The sequence below is a fragment of the Mirounga leonina genome, unplaced genomic scaffold (genome assembly GCF_011800145.1).
Source record: "Mirounga leonina isolate KUSES-001 unplaced genomic scaffold, KU_Mleo_1.0 Mir_153, whole genome shotgun sequence".
NCBI classification, from domain to species: Eukaryota; Metazoa; Chordata; class Mammalia; order Carnivora; family Phocidae; genus Mirounga; species Mirounga leonina.
Window position 1 is genome coordinate 19,749,007 of NW_023270387.1, and position 27,595 is coordinate 19,776,601.

Consider the following 27,595-nt stretch of genomic DNA (forward strand, 5'->3'; position numbering starts at 1 on the left):
CCGCTACCTCTTTCTTCAACCAGAGATGGAGAGAAGTGTTGCTTCTCCTCTGTCTCTTTCTGGAAGATGACAATGGAAAGTCAGAGGCTCCCCACTCCCTTCCTGCAGCATCATTCCTCTGCCCCATCTTCTGCTTCAGAAATTCAGGCAGAAAACCTTCTAAAAATGTCAGCTGTCTTAGAAAAGAGTCATCAAATTACACACTGATGCCAAAATGCAAGTGCAGCAGAGACAGCCCACTACTGATCTGCCTGGAAGTCCAGGGGAACCTTTGAGAGGAAGGAGATTTTAGACCAGGAAACAGAGTTGGAACATTTGGCTGACCTATGGCAAGCAGCAAAGTGCTAGCTCCAGTCATGCTCTTTACAGTTGTGGCCCAGCAGTTTCCAATCATGAAAGCAGATTCCTGGGAGAAGGACAGATGAAGAAAATTGGAAAAGTAGATAAAAAGACAAAGAAATGGCCTCTTAGAGTCTCTACTCTAAGATGATTGCTCCTCAAGCTCCTCCTACTCCTCTTTTCTAATTCAGGACTGCCTCAACACTATATTCCTGTCCCAGCATCTGTTTCTCCAAAATCCATGCCCAGAAGGCTGTCTACATGGACAGCTCTTGTAGGAAGTCCTTGCCCATTGCAATCACCATGAAGATGACTGATAAACATGGCACCTCTCTGGCTTCTCACATTAGCGCAGACATAGGCTACTTCCCTGAGCAAAGTGAAAGGGCAGCTCTCACATTACATTCTATTTCCCAATTATTTTTTCTCTCTGTTTTTTTATATACAATCATCCCTCTGATGGCTAGTGATCCTTAGCTGTCCTGATGTGTTTAAGAGACAGTAACAAGTTGACTGAACAATCATTGTAATTGGGCCGGACTTGTCAACTAGTGGACTTTGTTTTAGGGGAATGGTGATCTGTGTGGGCCACTTTATTTGGGGCCAACCATACAACAATATTTGTAGTTCTGTTTTCTTAGGCAGGTTCATTTCATCAGAGAAGAGCCCAACAATCTTCTAATCTCAGGGTGTCAAGGAGGATACCCATAATCAGGCTAGCTGCAAACATTCTTAGAATCCAGCAGTTGAAAGAATCTATAGATCTCACCATTGAGTACAGAGTCATAAACTTAATCCTTCTCTTTTCAGTACAGAGCCATGCCCACCCTGTTCTGAAGGGCTTGTTGACCCCACTCCAGATCTCTCTGGCTCAAACTCTCTAAAAGTCAACTTAGTTTTTTCTAAGTTGGTAGATTAGGGGAAGAAGAATTGCAAAACCTCAATATCTAAACAGAATGATGAGCAGAATCAGTGAACATTTAAATAAAATTTTCTGCCATATTTACTATAAATTGAAAGCTACTTAATATCTCTGAGCCTCAGCTACCTCAATTGTTAATAATATTCCCTACTTTAGCCTTGAGGTATTGGGAAACTCATGAAATGGGTCCTTTTTTGTACTTCTTACAGGTAAACCCAAAAAACAGTATCATGGTACATGAGATATTTTTCTTATATAATCAGAGGGGAAAATGAAAAATGCCTTGCTCTATGCTACAATATTGCAATATATTATGCAATTCATATTTATAACAACCATATTAGGGAAGTATTATTTGCATTGTACAAATAAATACACAGAAGTTTAAAAAGATGAAAATACTTAGATCAAATCTGCATGGTTAGTAACAGGTAGAAAAGAGATGCAAACACACATTTAGACTGACTCAAAAAATCATGTTCTCTAATGTTTATAACAATGACTAGAAATCTGTGGTCACAAATCTAGGTGAACTCCAGGTTAAAATGAAAACTTGATTCTCAGAGATATACAAATCTTATAGCAGCATCATACAGTGAAAACTATATAGGCTTTGTTATTAGGTTGATTTTAATCCAAACTCTGATGCTTTCATTTACTGCAAAAGCAACGAGGTGCCCCACTGGGTTCTTCTGAGAGTGAAAGAGTTACCAGTGCCAATCACCAAAGGAATAAATAGATTCTGAAAAGCAACTTGTAAGAAGAGGTCAGAGTTGGAAAAAAGAGGACCTGGCTTTTCTTTCTCAGTCTAAACTTTGAGAGATAGATAAGTCCAAATGTGATCTTGGACAATAAGGGTAAAGGATGGTGTTTTAAATATAGGTTTTATTATAAAATAATAAATTATAATATTATAATATTATAAAACCTTTGCCAACAGATGAGGAGATGACTGACATTGAAAAGATAATTTGCAAGCAAATATTTGCAAAAGACAAATCTGATAAGGGACTGTTATCCAAACACAAACTCTTAAAACTAAACAATGAGAAAATGAACTACCTTATTTAAAAATGGGCTAAAGACTTTAACAGATACCTCACCAAAGAAGATATACAGATGGCAAGTAAGCATATGAAAAGATGCCCCACATCATTCTCATCAGGGAAATGCAAATTAAAACAATAAGATACTACTACACACCTATTAGAATGACCAAAATCAAGAATACTGACAACACCATATGCTGGCATAGATGTAGAGCAAAAGGAACTCTTATTCATTGCTAGTGATAATGGAAAATGGTACAGCCACTTTGAAAGACAGTTTGGCAGTTTCTTACAAAACTAAACATACTGTTATCATACAATCCAGTAATTGTACTCCTTGATACTTACCCAAAGGAGTTGAAAAACCTATACATATTTGTTTATAGTAGCTATATTCATAATTGCCAAAACCTGAAAGCAACCAAGATGTCCTTCAGTTTGTGAATGGGTAAATAAGCTGGGGTATATCCAGACAATGGAATATTATTCAGAGCTAAAAAGAAATAAGCTATCAAATCATGAAAAGACATAGAAGAAACCCAAATGCATATTAAGAAGTGCAAGAAGCCCACTCTGTGACAATCTGGAAAAGGCAAAACTATGGAGACAGTAGAGAGTTTAATGTTTGTCAGGGCCTCTGGGGGAAGAAAGGATGGACAACTGAAACACAGAGGATTATTAGGGAGATTATTACTCTGTGTGGTACTATAATGGTTATACATATAACAGATACATGTGAGGTTTGCAAGCAAACCTCCAATTCATCCAAACCCATAAAATAACAACACCAAGTGAACCCTAATGTAAACTATGGATTTTGGGTGATAATAATGTATAAGTGTATGTTCATCAATTATATAAAATGTACAAATGTGATGGGAGATGTTCATAATGAGGGAGGCTGTGCATGTGGGAAGGCAGGAGATACATGGGAAATCTCTGTACTGCTACTCAAGTTGCTGTGAGCTTAAAACTGCTCTAAAGAAAAGTAATGTCTTTTTTTTAAAAGACAGTGTTTCATATTCACAGTTCCCAAGAGAAAGGAGCATGCCATATACTCTAGGGGCCACACAGGAAAGCACTAGGACTGGTCATGAGACAGAAGGAGAGGCAGAAATTGGACAAGACACTTTCTGTTTTCTAAGAAAGAATGGGCAAGGAAGAGTAAGCAGGTTTAGGATTGGCTAGTTTAAATAATTTCAGCTGATGGGGTGGCAATCCTTATATCAGACAAATTAGATTTTAAACCAAAGACTGTAATAAGAGATGAGGAAGGACACTATATCCTACTTAAAGGGTCTATCCAACAAGAAGATCTAACAATTGTAAATATCAATGCCCCTAACATGGGAGCAGCCAAATATATAAGGCAATTAATAACAAAAGCAAAGAAACACATTCACAGCAATACAATAATAGTGGGGGACTTTAACACCCCCCTCACTGAAATGCACAGATCATCTAAGCAAAAGATCAACAAGGAAATAAAGACTTTAAATGACACACTGGACCAAATGGACTTCACAGACCTATTCAGAACATTCCACCCCAAAGCAACAGAATACACATTCTTCTCTAGTGCCCATGGAACATTCTCCAGAATAGATCACATCCTAGGTCATAAATAAGGTCTCAACCAGTACCAAAAGATTGGGATCATTCCCTGCCTATTTTCAGACCACAATGCTTTGAAACTAGAACTCAATGACAAGAGGAAAGTTGGAAAGAACTCAAATACATAGAGGCTAAAGAGCATCCTACTAAAGAATGAATGGGTCAACCAGGAAATTAAAGAAGAATTTAAAAAATACATGGAAACCAATGAAAATGAAAACACAACTGTTCAAAATCTTTGGGATACAGCAAAGGCAGTCCTAAGAGGAAAGTATATAGCAATACAAGCCTTTCTGAAGAAACAAGAAAGGTCTCAAGTACACAACCTAACCCTACACCTAAAGGAGCTGGAGAAAGAACAGCAAATAAAGCCTAAACCCAGCAGGAGAAGAGAAATAATAAAGATCAGAGCAGAAATCAATGAAATAGAAACTAAAAGAACAGGAGAACAGATCAACGAAACTAGGAGCTGGTTCTTTGAAAGAATTAACAAGATTGATAAACCCCTGGCCAGACTTATCAAAAAGAAAAGAGAAATGACCCAAATCAACAAAATCATGAATGAAAGAGGAGAGATCACAACCAACACCAAAGAAATACAAACAATTATAAGAACATATTATGAGCAACTCTATGCCAGCAAATTAGATAACCTGGAAGAAATGGAGGCATTCCTAGAGATGTATCAACTACCAAAACTGAACCAGGAAGAAATAGAAAACCTGAACAGACCTATAACCACTAAGGAAATTGAAGCAGTCATCAAAAATCTCCCAACAAACAAAAGCCCTCGGCCAGATGGCTTCCCAGGGGAATTCTACCAAACATTTCAAGAAGAATTAATACCTATTCTTCTGAAACTGTTCCAAAAAAATAGAAATGGAGGGAAAACTTCCAAACTTGTTTTATGAGGCCACCATTACCTTGATCCCAAAACCAGACAAAGACCCCATCAAAAAGGAGAATTACAGACCAATATCCCTGATGAACATGGATGCAAAAATTCTCACCAAAATACTAGCCAATAGGATCCAACAGTGCATTAAAAGGATTATTCACCACGACCAAGTGGGATTTATTCCTGGGCTGCAAGGTTGGTTCAATATCCACAAATCAATCAATGTGATACAATACATTAATAAAAGAAAGAACAAGAATCATATGATCCTCTCAATAGATACAGAAAAAGCATTTGACAAAGTACAGCATCCTTTCTTGATCAAAACTCTTCAGAGTATAGGGATAGAGGGTACATACCTCAATATCATAAAAGCCATTTATGAAAAACCCACAGCGAATATCATTCTCAATGGCGAAAAACTGAGAGCTTCCCCCTAAGGTCAGGACCACGGCAGGGATGTCCACTATCACCACTGCTATTCAACATAGTATTAGAAGTCCTAGCCACAGCAATCAGACAACAAAAAGAAATAAAAGGCATCCAAATCAGCAAAGAAGTCAAACTCTCACTGTTTGCAGATGATATGTTACTTTATGTGGAAAACCCAAAAGACTCCACCCCAAAACTGCTAGAACTCATACAGGAATTCAGTAAAGTGGCAGGATATAAAATCAATGCACAGAAATCAGTGGCATTCCTATACACCAACAACAAGACAGAAGAAAGAGAAATTAAGGAGTCGATCCCATTTACAATTGCACCCAAAACCATAAGATACCTAGGAATAAATCTAACCAAAAAGGCAAAGGATCTGTACTCAGAAAACTATAAAATACTCATGAAAGAAATTGAGGAAGACACAAAGAAATGGAAAAACGTTCCATGCTCATGGATTGGAAGAACAAATATTGTGAAGATGTCAATGCTACCTAGAGCAATCTACACATTCAATGCAATCCCTATCAAAATACCATTCACTTTTTTCAAAGAAATGGAACAAATAATCCTAAAATTTGTATGGAACCAGAAAAGACCCCGAATAGCCAGAGGAATGTTGAAAAAGAAAAGCCAAGCTGGTGGCATCACAATTCCGGACTTCAAGCTCTATGACAAAGCTGTCATCATCAAGACAGTATGGTACTGGGACAAAAACAGGCACATAGATCAATGGAACAGAATAGAGAGCCCAGAAATGGACCCTCAACTCTATGGTCAACTAATCTTTGACAAAGCAGAAAAGAATGTCCAATGGAAAGAAGACAGTCTCTTCAACAAATGGTGTTGGGAAAATTGGACAGCCACATGCAGAAGAATGAAACTGGACCGTTTCCTTAAACCACACACAAAAATAGACTCTAAATGGTTGAAAGACCTCAATGTGAGACAGGAGTCCATCCAAATCCTAAAGGAGAACACAGGCAGCAACCTCTTCAACCTCAGCCACAGCAACTTCTTCCTAGAAACAGTGCCAAAGGCAAGGGAAGCAAGGGCAAAAATGAACTATTGGGACTTCATCAAGATAAAAAGCTTTTGCACAGCAAAAGAAACAGTCAACAAAACCAAAAGACAACCGACAGAATGGGAGAAGATATTTGCAAATGACATATCAGATAAAGGGCTAGTATCCAAAAGCTATAAAGAACTTCTTAAACTCAACACCCAAAGAACAAATGATCCAATCAAGAAATGGGCAGAAGACATGAACAGACATTTTTCCAAAGAAGACATCCAAATGGCCAACAGACACATGAAAAAGTGCTCAATATCGCTCAGCATCAGGGAAATCCAAATCAAAACCTCAATGAGATACCACCTCACACCAGTCAGAATGGCTAAAATTAACAAGTCAGGAAATGACAGATTTTGGCAAGGATGCGGAGAAAGGGGAACCCTCCTACACTGTTGGTGGGAATGCAACCTGGTGCAACCACTCTGGAAAACTGTATGGAGGTTCCTCAAAAAGTTGAAAATAGAGCTACCATATGATCCAGCAATTGCACTACTGGGTATTTACCCCAAAGATGCAAATGTAGTGATCCGAAGGGGTACATGCACCCCAATGTTTATAGCAGCAATGTCCAATAGCCAAACTATGGAAAGAGCCAAGATGTCCATTGACAGATGAATGGATAAAGAAGAAGTGGTATATATATACAATGGAATATTATGCAGCCATCAAAAGGAATGAAATCTTGCCATTTGCAATGACATGGATGGAACTGGAGGGTATTATGCTGAGCGAAATAAGTCAATCAGAGAAAGACGCGTATCATATGACCTCACTGATATGAGGAATTCTTAATCTCAGGAAACAAACTGAGGGTTGCTGGAATGGTGGGAGGTGGGAGGGATGGGGTGGCTGGGTGATAGACATTGGGGAGGGTGTGTGCTATGGTGAGCGCTGTGAATTGTGTAAGACTGTTGAATCACGGACCTGTACCTCTGAAACAAATAATACATTATATGTTTAATAAAAAAGAAGATAGCAGGAAGGGAAAAATGAAGGAGGGGTAATCGGAGGGGGAGATGAAACATGAGAGACTATGGACTCTGAGAAACAAACTGAGGGTTCTAGAAGCAGGGGGGGATGGGTTAGCTTGGTGATGGGTATTAAAGAGGGCATGTACTGCATGGAGCACTGGGTGTTATACGCAAACAATTTATCATGGAACACTACATCTAAAACTAATGATGTAATGTATGGTGATTAACATAACATAATAAAAAAGAAAAGAAAAAAAATCTTAGAAGAGAACACAGGCAGTAACTTCTTTCACATCAGCCATAGCAACTTCTTTCTAAATATGTCTCCTGGGCGCCTGGGTGGCTCAGTTGGTTAAGCGACTGCCTTCGGCTCAGGTCATGATCCTGGAGTCCCAGGATCCAGTCCCGCATCGGGCTCCCTGCTCGGCAGGGAGCCTGCTTCTCCCTCTGACCCTTCCCCCTCTCATGTGCTCTCTGTCTCTCTCATTCTCTCTGTCTCAAATAAATAAATAAAATCTTAAAAAAAAAATCTTTTAAATATGTCTCCTAAGGCAAGGGAAACAAAAGCAAAAATAAACTACTGGGACCACCTCAAAATAAAAAGCTTTTGCACAGTGAAAGAAATAACCAGCAAAACTAAAAGGCAACCAACAGAATAGGAGAAGATATTTGCAAATGACATATCTGGTAAATGGTTAGTATCCAAAATATATAAAGAACTTATCAAATTCAACACCCAGAAAACAAATAATCCAATTTAAAAATGGGCAAAAGACATGAACAGATATTTTCCAAAGAAGACATCAAGATGGCCAACAGACCCATGAAAGGATGCTCATCATCACGTATCCTCAGGGAAATGCAAATCAAAACTACCTGCCAGAATGGTTAAAATCAACAACACAAGGAACAAAAGGTGTTAGCAAGGATGCAAAGAAAGTGGAACCCTCTTACACTGTTGGTGAGAATGCAAACTGGTGCAGCCACTCTGGAAAACAGTATGGAGTTTCCTCAAAAAGTTAAAATAGAACTACCTTATGATCTAGCAACTGCACTACTGGGTATTTACCAAAAGAATACAACACTAATTCAAAGGGATACATGTACCCTGTATGTTTATAGCAGCATTATTTACAATAACCAAGACATGGAAGCAGTCCAGGTGTCTATTGATTAATGAATGGATAAAGAAGATGTGGTATATATATACAGTGGAATACTATTCAGCCACAAAAAAGAATGAAATCTTCCCATTTGCAATGACATGGATGGAGCTAGAGAGTATTATGCTAAGCAAGATAAGTCAGTCAGAGAAACATAAATACCATATGATTTCACTCATATGCGGAATTTAAGAAACAAAATGAACAAGCAAAGGGAAAAAAATAAGAGAGAGAGAGACAAAGCAAGAAACAAACTCTTAACTGTACAAAACAAACTGATGGTTACCAGAAGGAAGTGTGGGGGAATGGGTGAAATAGGTGATGGGATTAAGGAGTGCACTTATTGTGATGAACACAGGGTGATGTATGGAACTGTTGATTCACTATATTGTACACCTGAAACTAGTATAACACTGTCTATTAACTAACGGGAATTAAAATAAAAACTTTAAAAAAGAAAAAAAATGTAATATTAAAAAGTTATTTTTTTAAAGTTATTTATTGAGAAGTTACATTAAATTACTATATATAGAATCAGATAGTAAAATGCTAAAATATCATACTTTCAAAATGAAATCTGCAAGGGCAGCAATAAAGCAAGTAAATGTGGTAGAAAGGAAAACAATGTAGATTAGAATTCTCAAGGGTCTGGATTCTAGTCCCCCTTGTGGAACCAGTTAGGTGTAAGGCCCTGGAAAACATACATAATATTTCTAAGTTTCCAATGTCTATTAAATGAGAAGGTTAGATAAAATGGTTTATAAGCCCCATACAAGATTAAATGATTTGTGATTATAGAAAAAATGCATAAGACAGTCTTGGAATAGTCAAGGTAGGTCAAGGGACAAAGAAAATAGATATGCATTAAGCATTCATCCAAACATAAAGACTTAAAATTCTCTTTCTTTACAGAAGAGGAAAAAAAAACTGGAACTTGGATCCCTCATTTAAAACACACACACACTAACAAAGCACTGTATCTCCTTCTCTATATACTACACTCTCAAAAATTTTTCTTTCCAAGGTTTTCCTCAAGGTAACTTTGACATCCTTGTTCCTCAAACTATAGGTCAGTGGGTTTAACATGGGCACTACAATGGTATAGAACAGAGAGGACACTTTCCCTTGGCTAAGGGGCAAAATGGAAGGTGGTTTGAGATACATGAAATCCCCAGAACCAAAGAAAAGAGATACCACAATTATGTGAGAGCTGCACATACTGAAAGCTTTGGACCTGGACTCAGTGGAGTGAATGTGGAGAATGCTGGAGAGAATCAGAGCATAAGAGATGAAGATGGTGACAATGGGCATTCCAATGTCAATGGCCACACGGACAAAGACCACCAGCTCGTGCACATAAGTGCTGTTGCAGGAGAGCTCAAGGAGAGGAAGGATGTCACACATGAATGATTGACAAAATTGTCAGCACAGAAAGTCAGACTTGCTATGCTTCCCATGTGGACCATGGTCCCTGAAAATCCCATCACATAGACCCCCAACAAAAGGAATAAACAGACCTGAGGAGACATGGTGACAGTGTACACCAGTGGTTTACAGATGGCAACATAGCAGTCATATGCCATGGCTGACAGGAGGAAGGACTCAGAAATGACGAAGAAGCAGAAGAAAAAGAGTGGAGTCATACACTCTGCGTGCAAGATGATGTTCTTCTTTGAGACAAAATTCTTCAGCATTTTGGGGGTGATGGTCGTGGAGTAACAAATCTATCAAGGAGAGGTTGAAGAGGAAAAAGTACATGGGGGTGTGTAGGCGAGAATTCAACCCAATCAGGGTTATCAGTCCCAGATTCCTCAGCAGAGTGACCATGTAGAAACCTAGAAACAGGGAGAAGAGAGGGATCTGGAGTCCCGGCTGGTCTGTTAAGCCTGCAAGGATAAACTCTGTCACAGAAAAGTTCTTAGCTGCCATTTTCCTCTTGGGGATGGGTGGAGGAAGGGCAGTCTGGGGAAAAGAAAAGAGAACCAGTTAGAAAGAAACACCACCACTCTCTCAGTATCCATCCCCCACTTTGGAGAATGGAATCCACAGAGAGAGATTTGAACATTAGTATGTTAGGAAGGTTTTTACTGTTTGCAATGGATCTGTCTTATACCTCAAGTGACTTTAACTTCCAGAGAGAACAGTTAGAGTCTAAACTTTGCCTCCAGAGAGAAAGCAGTAATTTATTCATATCCATATAGATGTTTTTTAGATATTTAAATTAGTCCATTTTCTGTCCTTCTCTCTCCTGCCTATGCTTCCATTGCTGACACCTAAGCCTCTTCCCTGAAGAGGGTCCTGTGAGAAGACACTGTGACTTCTCAGAACCCCCACAACTGGGCCACTGCTGTCAACCAAGAAGGTGAGGCCACATTTTTCCAGTCTCCCCTAGATCAAGTGGTTTAATGATCATTTTTTAAAGCTAACACTTATTTAAGGTGTTCCTATGAGAGGCTATGTACTAAAAGCTATGTCACAATATTATTATCCCAATTTGCACATGAGACAAAGGAGTTAGGTACCTAGTGGAAGTCCCCAAAATACTGAGGTGCAGCCTGAAGGTAAACTTTGGCAGTCTTTCACATTTGACTCATAACCACTAGGTTACCTGACTCACCAGGGTTAGGAACATACTCACCTTCCTTTAGTTCAGATCTATAAAGCTATTATTCTCTACTGTTTCTTGACCACATTGTTCTGGAACCCAAAAATTACCATAATGAATAGAAAATGATAGGTTGAGGGCGCCTGGGTGGCTCAGTTGGTTAAGCGACTGCCTTCGGCTCAGGTCATGATCCTGGAGTCCCTGGATTGAGTCCCGCATCAGGCTCCCTGCTCACCAGGGAGTCTGTGTCTCCCTCTGACCCTCCCCCCTCTCATGTGGTCTCTCTCTCTCTCTCTCATTCTCTCTCTCAAGTAAATTTTAAAAAAATCTTAAAAAAAAAGAAAGAAAATGATAGGTTGAGCTAAGAACTCTCTCCTCTCAGTCTGGTGCAAAGGATCAGAAACTCTTAAGTTATCTTTCAGGCCTTTCTGCACTGAAGAACATGATTTCCAGTTGTTAATTTGCCCAAAAGCCCCTCTAGCTATAAGGAAAGAGACAGTGCCTTTTCCTGACCAGAGGACAACAGGAGAATAAGGAGTTTTATTAGGATTACAGATCTCAGTGGCCTGATAATTAAGACAGAGATTCCCTGAAAACATTTCATCAGAGATTACTTTCCCAAAGGAATAAGAAATGTTTGTTTATACCCTTGATATTGCTTGATTTGGCTCATAAAGACAATTACTTTAACAAATATTTATCCAGTACTATTAAAAGAAAAATCATTGTGAAAAAAATTATCATCATTACTATTTCTTGAATACATAGTAATGTACCTGACACAGAACCCTTCTACTGACTTCTGGCTGCCAAGAATCCAAAACACTATATAAATATATCCTTATTAATTCCTCACAATAATAATACTCATTTTAAACATAAGTTGCTCACAGACAATTTGTTTCAGAGCCCACATGCCTAGGTCTGTCTGACTCCAGGCCTCTATTTTGTAACCACTAGACTAAGCTTCCTCCTGATGAAAGTTACTGAAAATCCATAAAGCTAGGGTCCTTGCCTTCTTGGATCTGGCAAACTCTTGTAAAGTAACTTATTTGTTACTTTATGCAATATGCAATAAAGTTATGCAATAACTTTAATAAAAAGAAGTGGCAAGAATAAGGAAAGATTAACACAAAGGGTTATCATAAATTAGGGTAGGATATTCAATAATCTATTCATATCCCAATTCATTCTAGGAATAATTGCACTACATCTAGCTCAAAAAAGAAGGTAGACTTCTCTGATCCCCTAACCCTCTCTTCCCATGGAGTATAAGTTTAATGGTACAATATCTATCAGGTAAATGTTCCCAACCTCTGCCAAGAACAGCCTTTTTCTAAATTACTAACTGGTCAGAACTCCCTTTGACTGTCCCTGCCTTCCACCCATTTTTCTTGGACCACTATTCTCTACTGGCTTTCTAGCTTCTTGGTGCTCTCAAATTGAATCCTAGTGGATCAGATTCTCAGTGTAGGGACACATCCAAATTTGTTCTTCCTCTTCTGTTGCTTTTGTCTTTTTCTTGTTTTTTCTCTTCATACCAGCTTCTGCCTTGACAAAATGTCTATCCTATGACTTGATCTCTCAGAGCTATAGTTACTTTAATATCAAGCCCACACACTAACAGAATTTTAGACCTGAAAAGACTTGGGAAATTATCAAATCCAGTATTTCCCAAACCTGGCTGAGCAACACAATTACTTAGAGTGTTTATTAAAAAGAAATTCTGGGCTCCCCACCCAAACCTTCTGTATCAGAATCTGTATGGGTATGAGTACAGTAGCTGTATTTTTTTAATTTTCCCAAGTGATTACAATCTCATCAACTTTCGGATCCACAGAACTAATATTTACCCCCATCTTACATACAAAGACACTAAGGAGATCCCGAGAAGTAAAGCCATCTGCCCAAGGTCACAGATTGAATTTAGGTCTCCAGGCTTCCAGTTTCTCCTAGTCCGTGGGCCTATAAGCCCTCCTGCTGAGCTGGAATACAAAAGATCAGTGTTCATGGATGCCAGGACAGCTGGAATCTGTGGGGCAAGGCATGGAGAGGAAAAAGCCAAAGAAAAGAACCCTCAGGCATGCGCATCAAGAACTCCTTTGAGTTAATAGCTGAATTCTAAATTTTGTCTGTGCATGGCAAGACTCCAGATGTCTAGAACACAACAGCTGTTTGGAGTCTAGGAACTGAATAGAGGTCACAGAGGATGCACAGTACTGGGGAGCTATTAGACTTCTGGCCTAGTGAGAGTGGAGAAGTTTTGATGAACAAACCAGACATTAAGATGAGACCCCTGAAAAAAAAAAAATGAGACCCCTGAAATCTATACCCTAAGAGTGAGAACTAAGCCATCAGACTAAGGACAAAATGGAACTAGACCCATCATAACAAAGGCTAAATCCAGGTCTCAGCAGGATCAAGGTGATCTGCTAGTAAATTAACTGCATCCCAGAACAAAATGCAACAATCTGTAGAGAAGAACAACATAATCCACTGTCTCTATAATATATTTACAATTCCAGCATCATAAAATAAAAAATTACTAGAAATACAAAGAAGCAAAAAATATGACCCATTATCAAGATGTAAAAATGGTTAGTAAAAGCAGATCCACATGTGACTTTAATGTTGCAATTAGTGGACAAAGACTTTAACTACTATAATTATTTATGGAAATTTAGACAAAAGAAATACCAAATTGACTAACAGATAGAAAATCCCAACAGATTTATAAAAACAATAAAAAAAGGAAAATTTCAAAAAAAACCTTAAAACTGAAAATATTAGAAATAAAGAATTCATTAGGTTGGTTTAATAGCAGACTGGACACAACCAAAGAAAGGATATTGAAAGCAAAACAGATCAACAGAAATAATCCATACTAAAATACATATAGAAAAAAATAATAATAAAGAGGAATATAGGAACCAAAATCTTTAGAACAATGCTAAATGGTCCAACATATGTGTAATTAGAGGTTCAAAAGGTGAGTTGAGTGAGAATTGGGGGAAAGAAGACTTTTTAAAATAATAGATGAAATGATCATATCATTTTTATCCTTTCTCTTATTGATGTGATGTACTACCTTGCCTGATTTATTAATATTGAACCACCCCTTGCATTCCTAAAATAAATCCCATTTGATTGTGGTGAATGATTTTTTTTAAATGTATTGTTGGATTTGGTTTGCTAGTATTTTGTTTAAAATTTTTGGATCCTTGTTCATCAGAGATACTGGCCTATAGTTCTCTCTTTTTTGTAGTATATCTGTTTTGGTATCAGGGTAATGATGGCCTCATAGAATGAATTTGGAAGCTTTCCTTACTTTTCTACTTTTTGGAATAGTTTAAGAAGAACAGGTATAAAATATTCTTTAAATGTCTGGTAGAATTCACCTGTGAAGCCATCTGGCCCTGGATTTTGTATATCATAAGTTTTTTTTTTTTAATTTCTGATTCAATATTTATTGCTAGTAATCAGTCTGTTCAAATTTTCTATTTCCTTCTGATTCTGTTTTGGACTGTTGTATATTTCCAGAAATTATCCATTTCTTCTAGGTTGTCCAATTTGTTGGCAGGTACTTTTTCGTAATTACCTCTTATAATCTTTTGTATGTCTGTGGTGTCAGTTGTTATTTCTTTTCCCTCATTTCTAATTTTATTTATTTGAGTCCTCTCTTTTTCTTGCTGACTATGGTTAAAGGTTTATCAATTTTGTTGATCTTTTCAAAGAAACTGCTCCTGTTTTCATTTATCTATTCTATTGTTTTTTTATTTATTTCTACTCTAATCTTTATTAATTCTTCCCTTCTCCTGGTTTGGGGCTTTGTTTGTTCTTTTTCTAGCTCCTTTAGGTGTAAGTTGGGTTGTGTATTTGAGATTTTTCTTGTTTTAAAGAAACAAGGGCCTGAATTGCTATAAATGCGTCTTAAAACCACTTTTGCTACATCCCAAAGATTTTGGAATGTTGTGTTTTCATTTTTGTTTTTCTCCAAGTATTTTTTTATTTCCTCATTGGTTTCTTGGTTGACCCATTCAGTGGTATCGTGTTGTTTAGCCTTCATGTAGTTTTGTTCTTTCCAGATTTTTTCTTGTGATCAGTTTCTAGTTTTATACCATTATGGTCAGAAAAGATATGTGATATGATTTCAATCTTTTTGAATATATTGAGACTTGTTTTGTGCCCTAACATGTGATCTATCCTGAAGAATATTCCATGTGGATTTGAAAAGAATGTGTATTCTGCTGTTTAGGAGTAGAATGTTCTGTATAAATCTGTTAGGTCCATCTAGTCTCATATGTCATTCAAAGCCAATATTTCCTTTTTTATTTTCTACGGATGATCTATCCATTGATGTCAATGGGGTGATAAAATCCCCTACTGTTACTGTATTACTTTAAAACAATTATTTTACATATTTTGTCTAGTTTTTTAATTGCTTTTGGTAAGATGGCAAGCCCAATGTAAGTTATTTGTCATGGCCAAAACCATAAATCATAACTATTTAACTTCACTTAGCTGGCCTTTCATGGAGTTCCAAAGCCTGGAAGGAAGAGAGAGGGAAAGACCAAGAGAAACAAAAGAATATATTCATAAGAATATATGCCTGGAATATAGTAAGCACTCATTCAATGTTAAGTACCAATATTCTTAATGCTTCCTGTTCAAGAATACTTGCAGCATGTTCAGAATACTAGAGAATGTATTTTCTATGAATGTTCCTATTGAATATGTCATCTTTGACATATACCAAGATTATATTTTTCTGAAAGGTACATTCAACAAATATGTCCTACTTGTGTAAATATTCTTCAAATGATTAGTCTTCTTAATATAAATAATGAAATAGCATGGAGAAAATCTTAGAGGATTTGAGGGAGATTGGGTCATGGTTTTATAGTCTTCCTGGATACCCCCATTAAAAAAAAGCATAACTAAATAGCAAGCATAATCCCATTAACAACATCTATGACAAAAATAAGTGATATGTTATCCCCTTTACCTCCAAACACAAGCAGATGGGCACAAACCACCAAGAGCTTAAAATCTGCTTAGTATCAGCATCTGTGCAGGAAGAAACAGAAGGAAGCAACAGGACATCTGGCAAACCTGAAACTCCAAAACAACTAATCGGTATTCCAAGTAACTCTCAAAAGGCCAATTTGAAAATAGCACCTAAAACTGGAAGGGATTTTGCATTCTCCAATAGTGTGTGAATTTAAATTACTCCATACTAAGATCTGAAGGAACTACAGTTTTCAGACTATGAACTCTCAACATAAAGCAACCAAATCTCCCTACAAGAGTAGGAATAAAACCCAAACTAAACAGAACAAGGCAGATAGAGACAAAAGAAAGAAAAGGTCCAGATAAATGTAGAAAGGGGACAGAGCCAGGAGATCTCAGACAGTAAAGTCATCATATTTTTTAACACCTCACAAAAGCAACAGAATAGGGAGTTCTACAGGTATGTAGTCAGAAAAAAAACTAATTTGATATAAAAACGAATACTAGAAAAGAATCAAAAAGAAATTCCATATAAAATTATAAGTAAAAAGAAAAATTTTCTGACAGAAAATGTGGAGCAAACCACAAAGACATATTGCATTAGTCTGCTTAGGATACCATAACAAAATACCACAGAATGGGTCACTTAAGCAACAGAAGTATATTTTCTCATAGTTCTGGAATTCAGAGTTCCTACATAGGTGATGTCTCGTGAGGACTCTTCCTGGTTTACAGGTGGCTGCCTTTCCAGTATTTCCTCACATTGGGGAGAGAGTGAGCTCTTCCTTGTCTTACGAATGGCACCAGCCCTATCAGATTAGGACACCCCCCCCCTTATGTGGCCTAATGTAACCTTTATCACCTCCTTATATAGGTTCTGTCTCAAAATACAGTCACATTGAGTGTTAAGCCTTCAACATATGAATTTGGGGGTTGGGGGGAACACAACTCATTCCATTGCCCATGACTACAAATAAATGCATACTATTACATTATTTCAAAATGAACTAAAATACATGAAAATGTTACAAGGTATGAGAGAACAACAAAAGTCAGAATTAGAAAAACTTACAAATTGGGCAAGAGAACCCAAGAAATTATTAGAAATAAAAGAAAAAATAATTTAGAAATATGACTGAATTAGAAGTAGCAGAAGAGCTAATAAACACAACAGATAATACCTTAGGAGAAATAGAAGGTGAAAAGCGGGGTAAGAAATAAGAGAGAGAAAAGAAATGAAGAGGGTTTATGGGAAAGCAACAAATACAGACACCAGACAAAGAAAATCTACTCCACATAGAGTAGGAGCTACAAAGGAGAAAACCAAAGCAAAGGGCAGAATAGATAATAAAGACTATAATTCATGGATCTTTTCCTAGTGTCAAAAAAATTTTTTTGAAGTGACATATTGAAAAGAATCATCACACCTAAGAAAATTGCCCCAAAATAAGTATCAAAACATATCCCAGTGAAATTATTGGTCTTTTTTAATAAGAGATCCTTTGAGAACCATGTAGCCCGAAACTTCCTGGTTCTTTCTGAAAAGACCTAGAAACAATAACCAACCCAGAAGCAATGAGCCTCTCTAGCACCTATTTACTGTCTTGAAATTCCATTTCACTACTAAAATAAAGCATATTTCCTGGAGAAATGATCGATTCCTGATCTGAAGAATGAAATATATGAGATGAGCTCAGAACATCTTGTCGTAACAGATAAAAATTAGTATTAGAGACTAGGAGCACTCCTGTCAAAGACTCAAGAGACAAACTGAAGAGAATTCCACAGGCCAAAGATAGAAAATTTGAGCAACAAAAGGATAATAATTGTAATGACACATAAAATATGTTTAAAGTGATGAGAGTATAATGATTCTAAAGAAAAATAACTGGTCACCTTTGGAGGATAATAAGAAACCAAACCATTATTTTGAAAATCAGAATATGAAGACATATAAGTGTTTTTATCTGAACTGTGGGTGGATAATGAGCCTATGCATGAGATAAAATTGCATTGAACTAAATGTACACACACACACACAAATGAGTACAAGTAAAACGGGGGAAATCTGAATGAAATCCACAGGTTGTATATGGCAGCATGGGTGTGTGGTATTGTGATGTTGCAGTATAATTATGCAAATGTTACCATTGAGGAAAACTGTATGAAGGGTACACAGGATCTCTCCCCACTATTTCTTTCAACTGCACCTGACTCTGTAACTATCTCAAAATAAAAAGTCTAAAAATCATTAGCGGGATGCCTGGGTGGCTCAGTCAGTTAAGCGTCTGCCCTCCCTCAGGTCATAATCCCAGGGTCCAGAGTCTGCTTCTCCCTCCCCTTGCTTGTGTGCTCTCTCTCTCTCTCAGACAAATAAATAAATAAAATCTTAAAAAAATAAATAAAAATAAAAGTCATTAGCAACATTTTCATGAGTAAGATATCGCTGAATATAATCTCTAAAAGTAAATTTTCTTATGAACATTTTCCCTTTGTGAATAAGAATATGCATGAAGAGTTCTTATAATTCTACCTCTTACATCCTCTTACATCCCTCAACCTCCCGCCATTCCACAGTGGCCATCTACAGGTACAGGGTAACAAGTTCAGTGTTCCTTATAAACTTAACATCCCTCTACTGAAGTTCTGGTTTGTTTTAGTAAAGTATTTTCATTTGTTTCAGAAACATTTAAAATAAACAGTTTCAGCCTAATTGATTATGCCTACTGAAGAATAACATTGAGTAGTAGCCATAATAGTAGTAACCGATGATGTGGATTGTAGTAACAAATGGTGGCGGTGGTGAGGATGACGGGTTGTTGGCTATCAGATATTTGAAGGCTGGCATAAGACTCTTAAGTTTCCCAAGCTGAAGATAAAAGGAAAATTAACACACCTGGGAGACAAACCATGCTTCACAGCAGAGGAGGACACCAAGACTCTAATTGCTCCTTCAGCACAGACTCCGGGCTCCGAAGTGACTGCATCCCAGGAGGTTCTGCCTGTGTGTTATATAAACAGACCTCCAGTCTCCCAGTCTCAGTGACCCCATTTTTCATAACTGTGCTGGCCCCTCAGAATACATTTAGGACTACATACAAATCTGTATGGTTCTCTCCTTTCTTGCTGTTTATTTCCTGACTACTAGAATCAAGGCATCCCCTAAAATTTCCAAGAGACCGTGTTGTTTTTTTCTCACCACAGGTATTCAATTATGGATTTAAAGCAACTGTATGAGAAGAATATTTCTTCCATGAACTCCTATTTCTAATGCAGTCTTTATTTCTAACATTTGTCTATCTTCATCTCTAAGCATCTTTTCTTTGTGTGCTGTGTTCTCATCATCAGCAATCCCAAGCCTCTGATGGTCTGGTAAAGCTAGAGGTAATCATTGCAGTAACTGATATCAAATACACAGATCATGTTTGCCTATTTTATACCATTAGATGATTATAGAAGTAAAAAATTAACTTATTGCTGTCTAGGATTTTCGCCATCTGCACCACACTGAGTGGTGTTTACCCTGCACTGCTTTGTAAAGCACTTTGATTTCTGGTAATGGTATATTCAAGGTGGTTTTTCTGTTTCTTATTAAGAGGTGAAAATTGGGTACAGGGGATATGTAAGATTTTTTAACCTATTGTTATCCAGAAGAAATTTGTTTTCTCCTCTAATAAATGGAAAAAAAGTTAGCTACTTCTGAGACGAGTTATTGTGAAATTAAATGCCATACCACCAATAACTTAACATATGAAGTTTACAATGCAATGCAGATTTTCTTATCTTCACACCACATCCTAAGGATTTAAAAACTGTTATATCTAAGAAAAGGAAATACAGTTAGTGCCAGAGTTATTATTATTATAGGAATCAAATGAGACAATGTATTATAAAGTACTTTTAAAAAGCAGGTTACAAAATGTTTTTTTTTAAATGCATATATATTTATACACATGTAAGATAGATAGATAGATGATAGATAGATAGATAGATAGATAGATAGATAGATAGATAGATAGATAGATAGATAGATAGATGATAGAAAAAATCTAGAAATATAGTCACTGCCACTACTAGTCTCCAGATCGCGGGGAAATGGTGTTTTTACTTTTGCTCATTTGTATTTTTTTTAAGATTCATTTATTTTAGGGGGAGGGGCAGAAGGAGAGAGAGAGAGATTGAGAATCCCAAGCAGACACCACACTCAGCAGGGAGCCCGACATGGGGCTCTATCCTACACCTCTGGGATCATGACCTGAGCCTAAGGCAGAGGCTTAACCAACTGAGCCACCCAGGCATCCCTGCCTTTGTAATTTCTTAAATGCCCCTGAAGTTAGCAATGAAATCCATCCTGCATCTCCAAAAATTCAATAAATTAAGTTTACTAAATAATAATAAAGTGCTACCCAAAGATAAGCTACAGCAAAACAATACAGTTTAATGGAAACAAAACAGATGATAGTCAGAAGTCCTGGGTTATAGCCTAGTTTTGCCTCTACTAACTATATGATTTGGGGTAATGTTTAGAGCTCCAATTTACTAGAGGATGAAAAAAAATAATGTAACATTCCTCTTTTCTCATTGCTGTGCACAAGCTAAGACATCAAGCGTAAAGCACTTTCAACCACCACATCGCTTAGAGCTGTAGGTGTGCGGATATACAAGGCTGCACACTTGGGTGTGCAGAAATGAGCTCATGATCAGGTGAGAAGGGTTTGAGTTCTAAGTCACTGATCATTAGTATGCTTCAAGCAAGTCACTGAGGATCTGGCACTTCTTTTTTTAAGATTTTATTTATTTATTTGAGAGAGAGAATGAGAGAGAGCGAGCACGAGAGGGAAGAGGGCAGAGGGAGCAGCAGATCCCCTGCTGAGCAGGGAACCCGATGTGGGACTCGATCCCGGGACTCCAGGATCATGACCTGAGCCGAAGGCAGTCGCTTAACCAACTGAGCCACCCAGGTGCCCCTGGCACTTCTGTTTTCTTAATAGGAAAATGGAAATAAAAATCCTAGTCAGAACACATTTCTCCTCATACCCAAAATTTTAGGAGTTAGAGATTGACCTTTGAGGGCATTATATAAAAGTTAGTAATTATATGAGGAAGCAATAAAAAGAGTGAGAACTTAAGGTTTTTAGCCTAAGCACTATATCTTAGAGATGGGATGTCTGTAAGTATCAGGTCCAGCAAGGATGATCCATGCTTCTTAGGGACATGTTGACAATTTGAGTACCTTGTCATTAGGGAGATCGTGGAGCCTGGCTTCATGTTACAATTTGAAAATCATCATCATAACAATAATGGCCTTTGGGCACTTACTCTGTACTATATTATGTGCCAGTGCCCACGCTGCACCACAGATCAATTAAATCTGAACCTCTATGGGTGGAGCCCAGGCATCAATACTTACAAATGCTCCGGGTGATTACGGTATACAGTCAATGTTGAGAACCACTGTCTTAGAGCCTCAAGTCCAGTGAAAAACTAAGAACAAATTCCAGACCAAATTCCTAATGACAACTCACTTTTATGGGAATTGAGTGCTTGAAAAACTATTTCTAAATATGCATTATCCCATGTTATTTTTACAACCACCTTTGAAATTGATATTACTGATTTCTTTTTTTTATTTAAATTCAATTAGCCAACATATAGTACATCATTAGTTTCAGATGTAGTGTTCATCACATCACATGCCCTCCTTAATGCTCACCACCCAATTACCCCAGGCCCCCACCCACCTCCCCTCCAGCAACCCTCAGTTTGTTTCCTATAGTTAAGAGTCTCTCATGGTTTTTCTCCCTCTCTGATGACTTCCCATCCAGTTTTCCCTCCCTTCCCCTATGATCCTCTGCACTATTCCTTATAGTCCACATATGAGTGAAACCACATGATACTTGTTTTTCTCTGATTGACTTATTTCACTCAGCATAATACCCTCCAGTTCCATCCACATTGATGTAAATGTTAAGTATTCATCCTTTCTGATGGCTGAGTAATATTCCATTATTTATTTATTTATTTATTTATTTATTTATTTATTTATTTATTTATCACATCTTCTTTATCCATTCACCTGTCGATGGTATCTCAGCTCTTTCCACGGTTTTCTATTCTGGACATTGCTGCTATAAACATTGGGGTGTAGGTGACCCTTCAGATCACTACATTTGTATCTTTGGGGTAAATACCTAGTAATGCAATTGCTGGGTTGTAGGGTAGCTCTATTTTTAACGTCTTGAGGACCATCCATACTGTTTTCCAAAGTGGCTGTACCAGCTTGCATGCCCACCAACACTGTAAGAGAGTTCCCCTTTCTCCGCATCCTCTCCAACACATTGTTTCCTGTCTTGTTAATTTTATCCATTCTAACTGGTGTGAGGTGATATCTCATTGTGGTTTTGATTTGTATTTCCCTGATGCCAAGTGATGTGGAGCATTTTTTCACGTGTCTGTTGGCCATTTGGATGTCTTCTCCGAAGAAATGTCTATTCATCTCTTCTGCCCATTTCTTGACTGGATTATTTGTTCTTTGGGTGTTGAGTTTGATAAGTTCTTTATAGATCTTGGATACTAGCCCTTTATCTGATATGTCATTTGCAAATATCTTCTCCCATTCCATAGGTTGCCTTTTAGTTTTGTTGACTGTTTCCTTTGCTGTGCAAAAGCTTTTTATACTGATGAGGTCCCAAAAGTTCATTTTTGCTTTTGTTTCCCTTGCCTTTGGAGACGTGTCTAGCAAGAAGTTGCTGCGGCCAAGGTTGAAGAGGTATTCTCCTCAAGGATTTCAATGGACTCCTGTCTCACATTTAAGTCTTTCATCCATTTTGAGTTTATCTTTGTGTCTGGTGTAAGAAAATGGTCTAGTTTCATTCTTTTACATGTGACTGTCCAATTTTCCCAGCACCATTTGCTGAAGAGACTGTCCTTTTTCCATTAGATATTCTTTCCTGCTTTGTCAAAGAATAGTTGACTATTGAGTTCCGGGTTCTCTATTCTGGGTTCTCTATTGTTTTCTATTTATCTGTGTCTGTTTTTGTGCCAGTACCATACTGTCTTGATGATTACAGCTTTGTAATGTAGCTTGAAGTCCAGCATTGTGCAGCTTTGGTTTTCTTTTTCAACATTCCTCTGGCTATTCGGGTTCTTTTCTGGTTCCATACAAATTTTAGGATTATTTGTTCCAGCTCTGTGAAGAATGTCGATGGTATTTTGATAGGGATTGCATTGAATGTATAGATTGCTCTGGGTAGCATAGACATTTTAACAATATTTATTCTTCCAGTCCATGAGCATGGAATGTTTTTCCATTTCTTTGTGTCTTCCTCAACATCTTAGTAAGTGTTCTGTAGTTTTTAGAGTACAGATCCTTTACCTCTTTGGTTAGGTTTATTCCTAGGTATCTTATGGTTTTGGGTGCTATTGTGAATGGAATTCATTCCTTAATTTCCATTTCTTCTGTCTCATTGTTAGTGTATAGAAATGCCACTGATTTCTGTGCATTGATTTTATATCCTGCCACTTTGCTGAATTCCTGTATGAGTTCTAGCAATTTTGGGGTGGAGTCTTTTGGGTTTTCCACATAGAGTATCATGTCATCTGTGAGGAGTGAGAGTTTGACTTCTTCTTTGCCTACTCAGATGCTTTTATTTCTTTTTGTTGTCTGATTGCTGAGGCTAGGACTTCTAGTACTGTGTTGAACAACAGTGGTGAGAGTGGGCATCCCTGTCATGTTTCTGACCTTAGGAGAAAAGCTCTCAGTTTTTCCCCATTGCGAATGATATTCGTTGCGGGCTTTTCATAGATGGCTTTTATGATATTGAGGTATGTTCTCTCTATCCCTATACTATGGAGAGTTTTAATGAGGAAAGGATGCTGTATTTAGTCAAATGTTTTTTCTGTATCTATTGAGAGGATCATATGGTTCTTGTCTTTTCTTTTATTAATGTAGTGTATCACACTGATTGATTTGTGGATGTTGAACCACCCTTGCAGCCCAGGAATAAATCCCACTTGGTCATGGTAAATAATCCTTTTAATGTACCATTGAATCCTATTGGCTAGTATCTTGGTGAGAATTTTGGCATCTGTGTTCATCAGGGCTATTGGTCTGTAATTCTCCTTTTTGGGTGTTGTCTGGGGTCTTTGTTTTTGGGATCAAGGTAATGCTGGCCTTGATCTCACTGGTTTTGGGATCAAGGTAATGCTGGCCTCATAGAACGAGTTTGGAAGTTTTCCTTCCATTTCTATTTTTTGAAACAGCTTCAGAAGAATAGGTATTAGTTCTTCTTTAAATGTTTGGTAAATTTCCCCTGGTAAGCCATCGGGCCCTGGACTGATTTCTTTGTCAACAAAAAACATCTTGGAATACAAGGACTCCCCAGAGGCAAGAAAAAGCTTCATTGCCCTGCAGTTTGCAAACCAGGGAGACATGGCCTGGGGCTACAAACCAAAGTAGCTCTGTCAGGGAAGTTCAGGCTCGGGGTTTAAATAGGCAAAAGTCTAGGGCAGGCTCTGTGCCCTTTTGGACATTGGTCAAACTCAGGTCCCAAGCTGCAAGTTTCAGGAGCAGAGTGGCAAGCAGGATATACAGCTCGCTATTTCTGGTAACCGTTTCAGAATATGGCAGCCACTGAAGAGCATGACAGGATGCGTTGCGAAGGGTTTTTTTTGAAAATGTTGCAGAATTTTGTGCAAGCTTGTCATCTCAGGCTGTGCTGACTGGTTTTGTTCCCTGTGGTCATTTGGCCTGACTAAAATTTTATTTTTCTCCCTTGACATGAGGGCACCCATCTTGCCTGTCAGCCATTACTGTCTAATTATTGGGGCTTTTTGTTCTCATCTTCATCTTTCAGATAGAGACATTGACTTGTCACTCAGTGATACAGTTGTAACTACCATACTACCCTGACACTGTGTGGATTTGAGATGGGTATTTATGCATTCACACTCAGAGACTGTTTGGGAATTGCACGGATGACAAGGAAATTTTATTTCTGAAGCAAAATACATCTCCGAGTACAAAATATGAAATATGCTGCTTGTTACCTATAGGATAGAGGTTTTCAAACCTGAGCATGCATCAGCATCACAGGAGAGAGTGTTAAACCCAGATTGTTGGCCCCACCCCCAAGGGTTTCTGATTTGGTAGGTCCTGGGTGAGGCCTGAGTTTGTATCTCTAACATGATGCTAACGCTGCTGGTCCAGGGAATACACTTTAAGAACCATTGCTGTAGGATATTTGAGAAACATAAAAGTGGTAAAAATCCCAGATCTTGCTCCCTTTTCCTTCTCACCCTCATGATCTCGGAAACACCCAGAGGCTGGTCTTTCTCCCTGCAAACAGCAAGATGAGGGGAGGATTCATCAGGAAAGAGCCCAGGATCACCCAGCTGACCCCAAGTGCTCAAAACTAGCTTCACCCAAAAGTCCAAGATGCAGCCTTTCATGGGCTCTTCTCTTCCATCCCCACAGGGCTCCCAAACACAGGAGAATGGCTGCAGAAAATCACTCTACAGTGACCGACTTCATTCTCAGGGGATTGACAAATCAGCCAGAGCTCCAGCTCCCCCTTTTCTTCCTCTTCCTTGGGATCTACTTGGTCACCATGATAGGGAACCTGGGCATGTTCACACTGATTTGTCTGAATCCTCAGCTTCACACCCCCATGTACTACTTCCTCAGCAATCTGTCACTTGTGGATCTCTGCTACTCCTCTGTCATTACCCCGAAAATGTTGGTGAATTTTGTGTCAGAGAAGAACACCATCTCCTATGCAGGGTGCATGTCACAGCTCTACTTCTTCCTTGTGTTTGTCATTGCCGAGTGTTACATGTTGACAGTGATGGCCTATGACCGCTATGTCGCCATCTGCAGCCCTTTGCTCTACAATGTCATCATGTGTCATCAAGTCTGCTCCCTGCTGGTGGCTGTGGTCTATGCCATGGGGCTCATTGGCTCAACAATAGAGACTGGCCTCATGTTAAAACTGTCCTATTGTGAGCTCTTCATCAGTCATTACTTCTGTGACATCCTCCCTCTCATGAAGCTTTCCTGCTCTAGCACCTATGATATTGAAATGACAGTCTTCTTTTTGGCTGGATTCAACATCATAGTCACCAGTTTAACAGTCCTTGTTTCCTACGTCTTCATCCTCTCCAGCATCCTCCGCATCCGCTCCACAGAGGGCAGGTCCAAAGCCTTCAGCACCTGCAGCTCCCACCTTGTGGCTGTGGGGATGTTCTATGGATCTACCGCATTCATGTACTTAAAACCCTCCACGGTCAGTTCCCTGGCCCAGGAGAACATGGCCTCCGTGTTCTACACCACAGTGATCCCCATGCTGAACCCCCTGATCTACAGCTTGAGGAATAAGGAGGTAAAGGCCACCATGCAGAAAACACTGAGGAGAAAAGTGTTTTGAGGAAATGTTATTCTTTCTCAATTTTAAAATTAAGTTGTTTTAATACCAGAGGGAAGCCCCCTGAATACTTATCCAAGCGTGATGGGAAATAGGCGCTTGACTACATGGTTGGATGAATGCCTCCTCCCCTTCTTCCCGCTTCCTTCCCTCCCTCTCTGGACTCCCATTTCTGTTTGAAATCAAATTATTTCAAGTTCATGTTTTCTTTCACTTGAGATCCATTTTCTCTGTCCTGAACCCTTTGGTAAACATTTGCTACCTTAACTGTAATTTAACATAAATTTTAAACTTTCAGCATTGAGTTTGAAAGTCATCCATTGTTTTATTACCTTCCCTATAGAAAATATTACTCAACCCAATTCTTTTGTGTGTGTGTGTGTGTGTGTGTGTGCCAGGGAGTACACAGGCAAGGAGAGGTGAGTGTGAAAGTCACCAAGAAGTGAGACACAGATCCTTGCTCATCCAGACCTCTTCTCATCTCTTCACTCCTCTCTACTTGTTCTTGCCCAAGAACCTCTACATGATCCCTTGTGTAATTTCGTAGTAACAATAAAAATACTAAGAGCCAGTCACATATTTTGAGGTGCTTACTCTGAGCCATGCAACTCCCCTAAATGCTTTATATGCATTATTTCAATAATGCCTCACAACACGTAGGTACTATTGTTATCCCCATCTCACAGATATGCAAACTTGGTTCAGTAACTTGCTAAGGTCACATAGCTGGCAAACAAACAACACTGGGATCCAAATCTAACTCAGAGCCCACAGTCAGCTCTCACGCATTATCCCTTCACCTTTAGGCCGACACTCCTTTTGAACAGCCTCTTAAGCTTGACCTAATTATGCTTTTCCAGTTTTAGATACCTCCAAAAAAATAATTTCTCATATCCCCACCTTTTATCACCTGCCCTAGCCTCTTTCCCTTTGTAGACAACTTCTTCAAGATGACTAAGGAAAGATTACACCAGAGTGACCAACTTGACCCTGTTTGATGGGCCCTTTCCCAGCATTAGCACTGAAAGCCCTACATCTCGGGAAATCTCTCAGTCCCAGAGAAAGCAGGATGATGGGTCACCCTAGA

The 27,595-nt window shown here is 38.4% G+C and overlaps 2 protein-coding genes and 1 pseudogene across 3 annotated transcripts in view; 1 reads left to right on the plus strand and 2 right to left on the minus strand.

Annotated features, from left to right (window-relative positions):
• Positions 1 to 9,117: 9,117 nt before the first annotated feature.
• Positions 9,118 to 11,248, minus strand: LOC118013349 (annotated as a pseudogene).
• A 6,337-nt stretch (positions 11,249 to 17,585) lies between these two features.
• Positions 17,586 to 27,595, minus strand: part of SIAE (sialic acid acetylesterase) — a 102,750-nt gene continuing 92,740 nt past the window's right edge. Inside the window, exon 10 of one of the 2 annotated variants that reach the window (XM_035009192.1) lies at positions 17,586 to 19,089. In XM_035009192.1, the coding sequence (XP_034865083.1) occupies positions 19,003 to 19,089 (87 nt within the window). In that variant the 3' untranslated portion in view covers positions 17,586 to 19,002. Of the gene's footprint in view, positions 19,090 to 25,228; positions 25,425 to 27,595 lie in introns of those variants that run through there. The other variant, XM_035009191.1, reaches the window with a different exon arrangement.
• On the plus strand, positions 25,579 to 26,511 carry LOC118013352 (olfactory receptor 8A1). Its single transcript, XM_035009200.1, has one exon. The coding sequence runs from the start codon at positions 25,582 to 25,584 to the stop codon at positions 26,509 to 26,511; it is 930 nt and encodes a 309-aa protein (XP_034865091.1). The 5' UTR covers positions 25,579 to 25,581.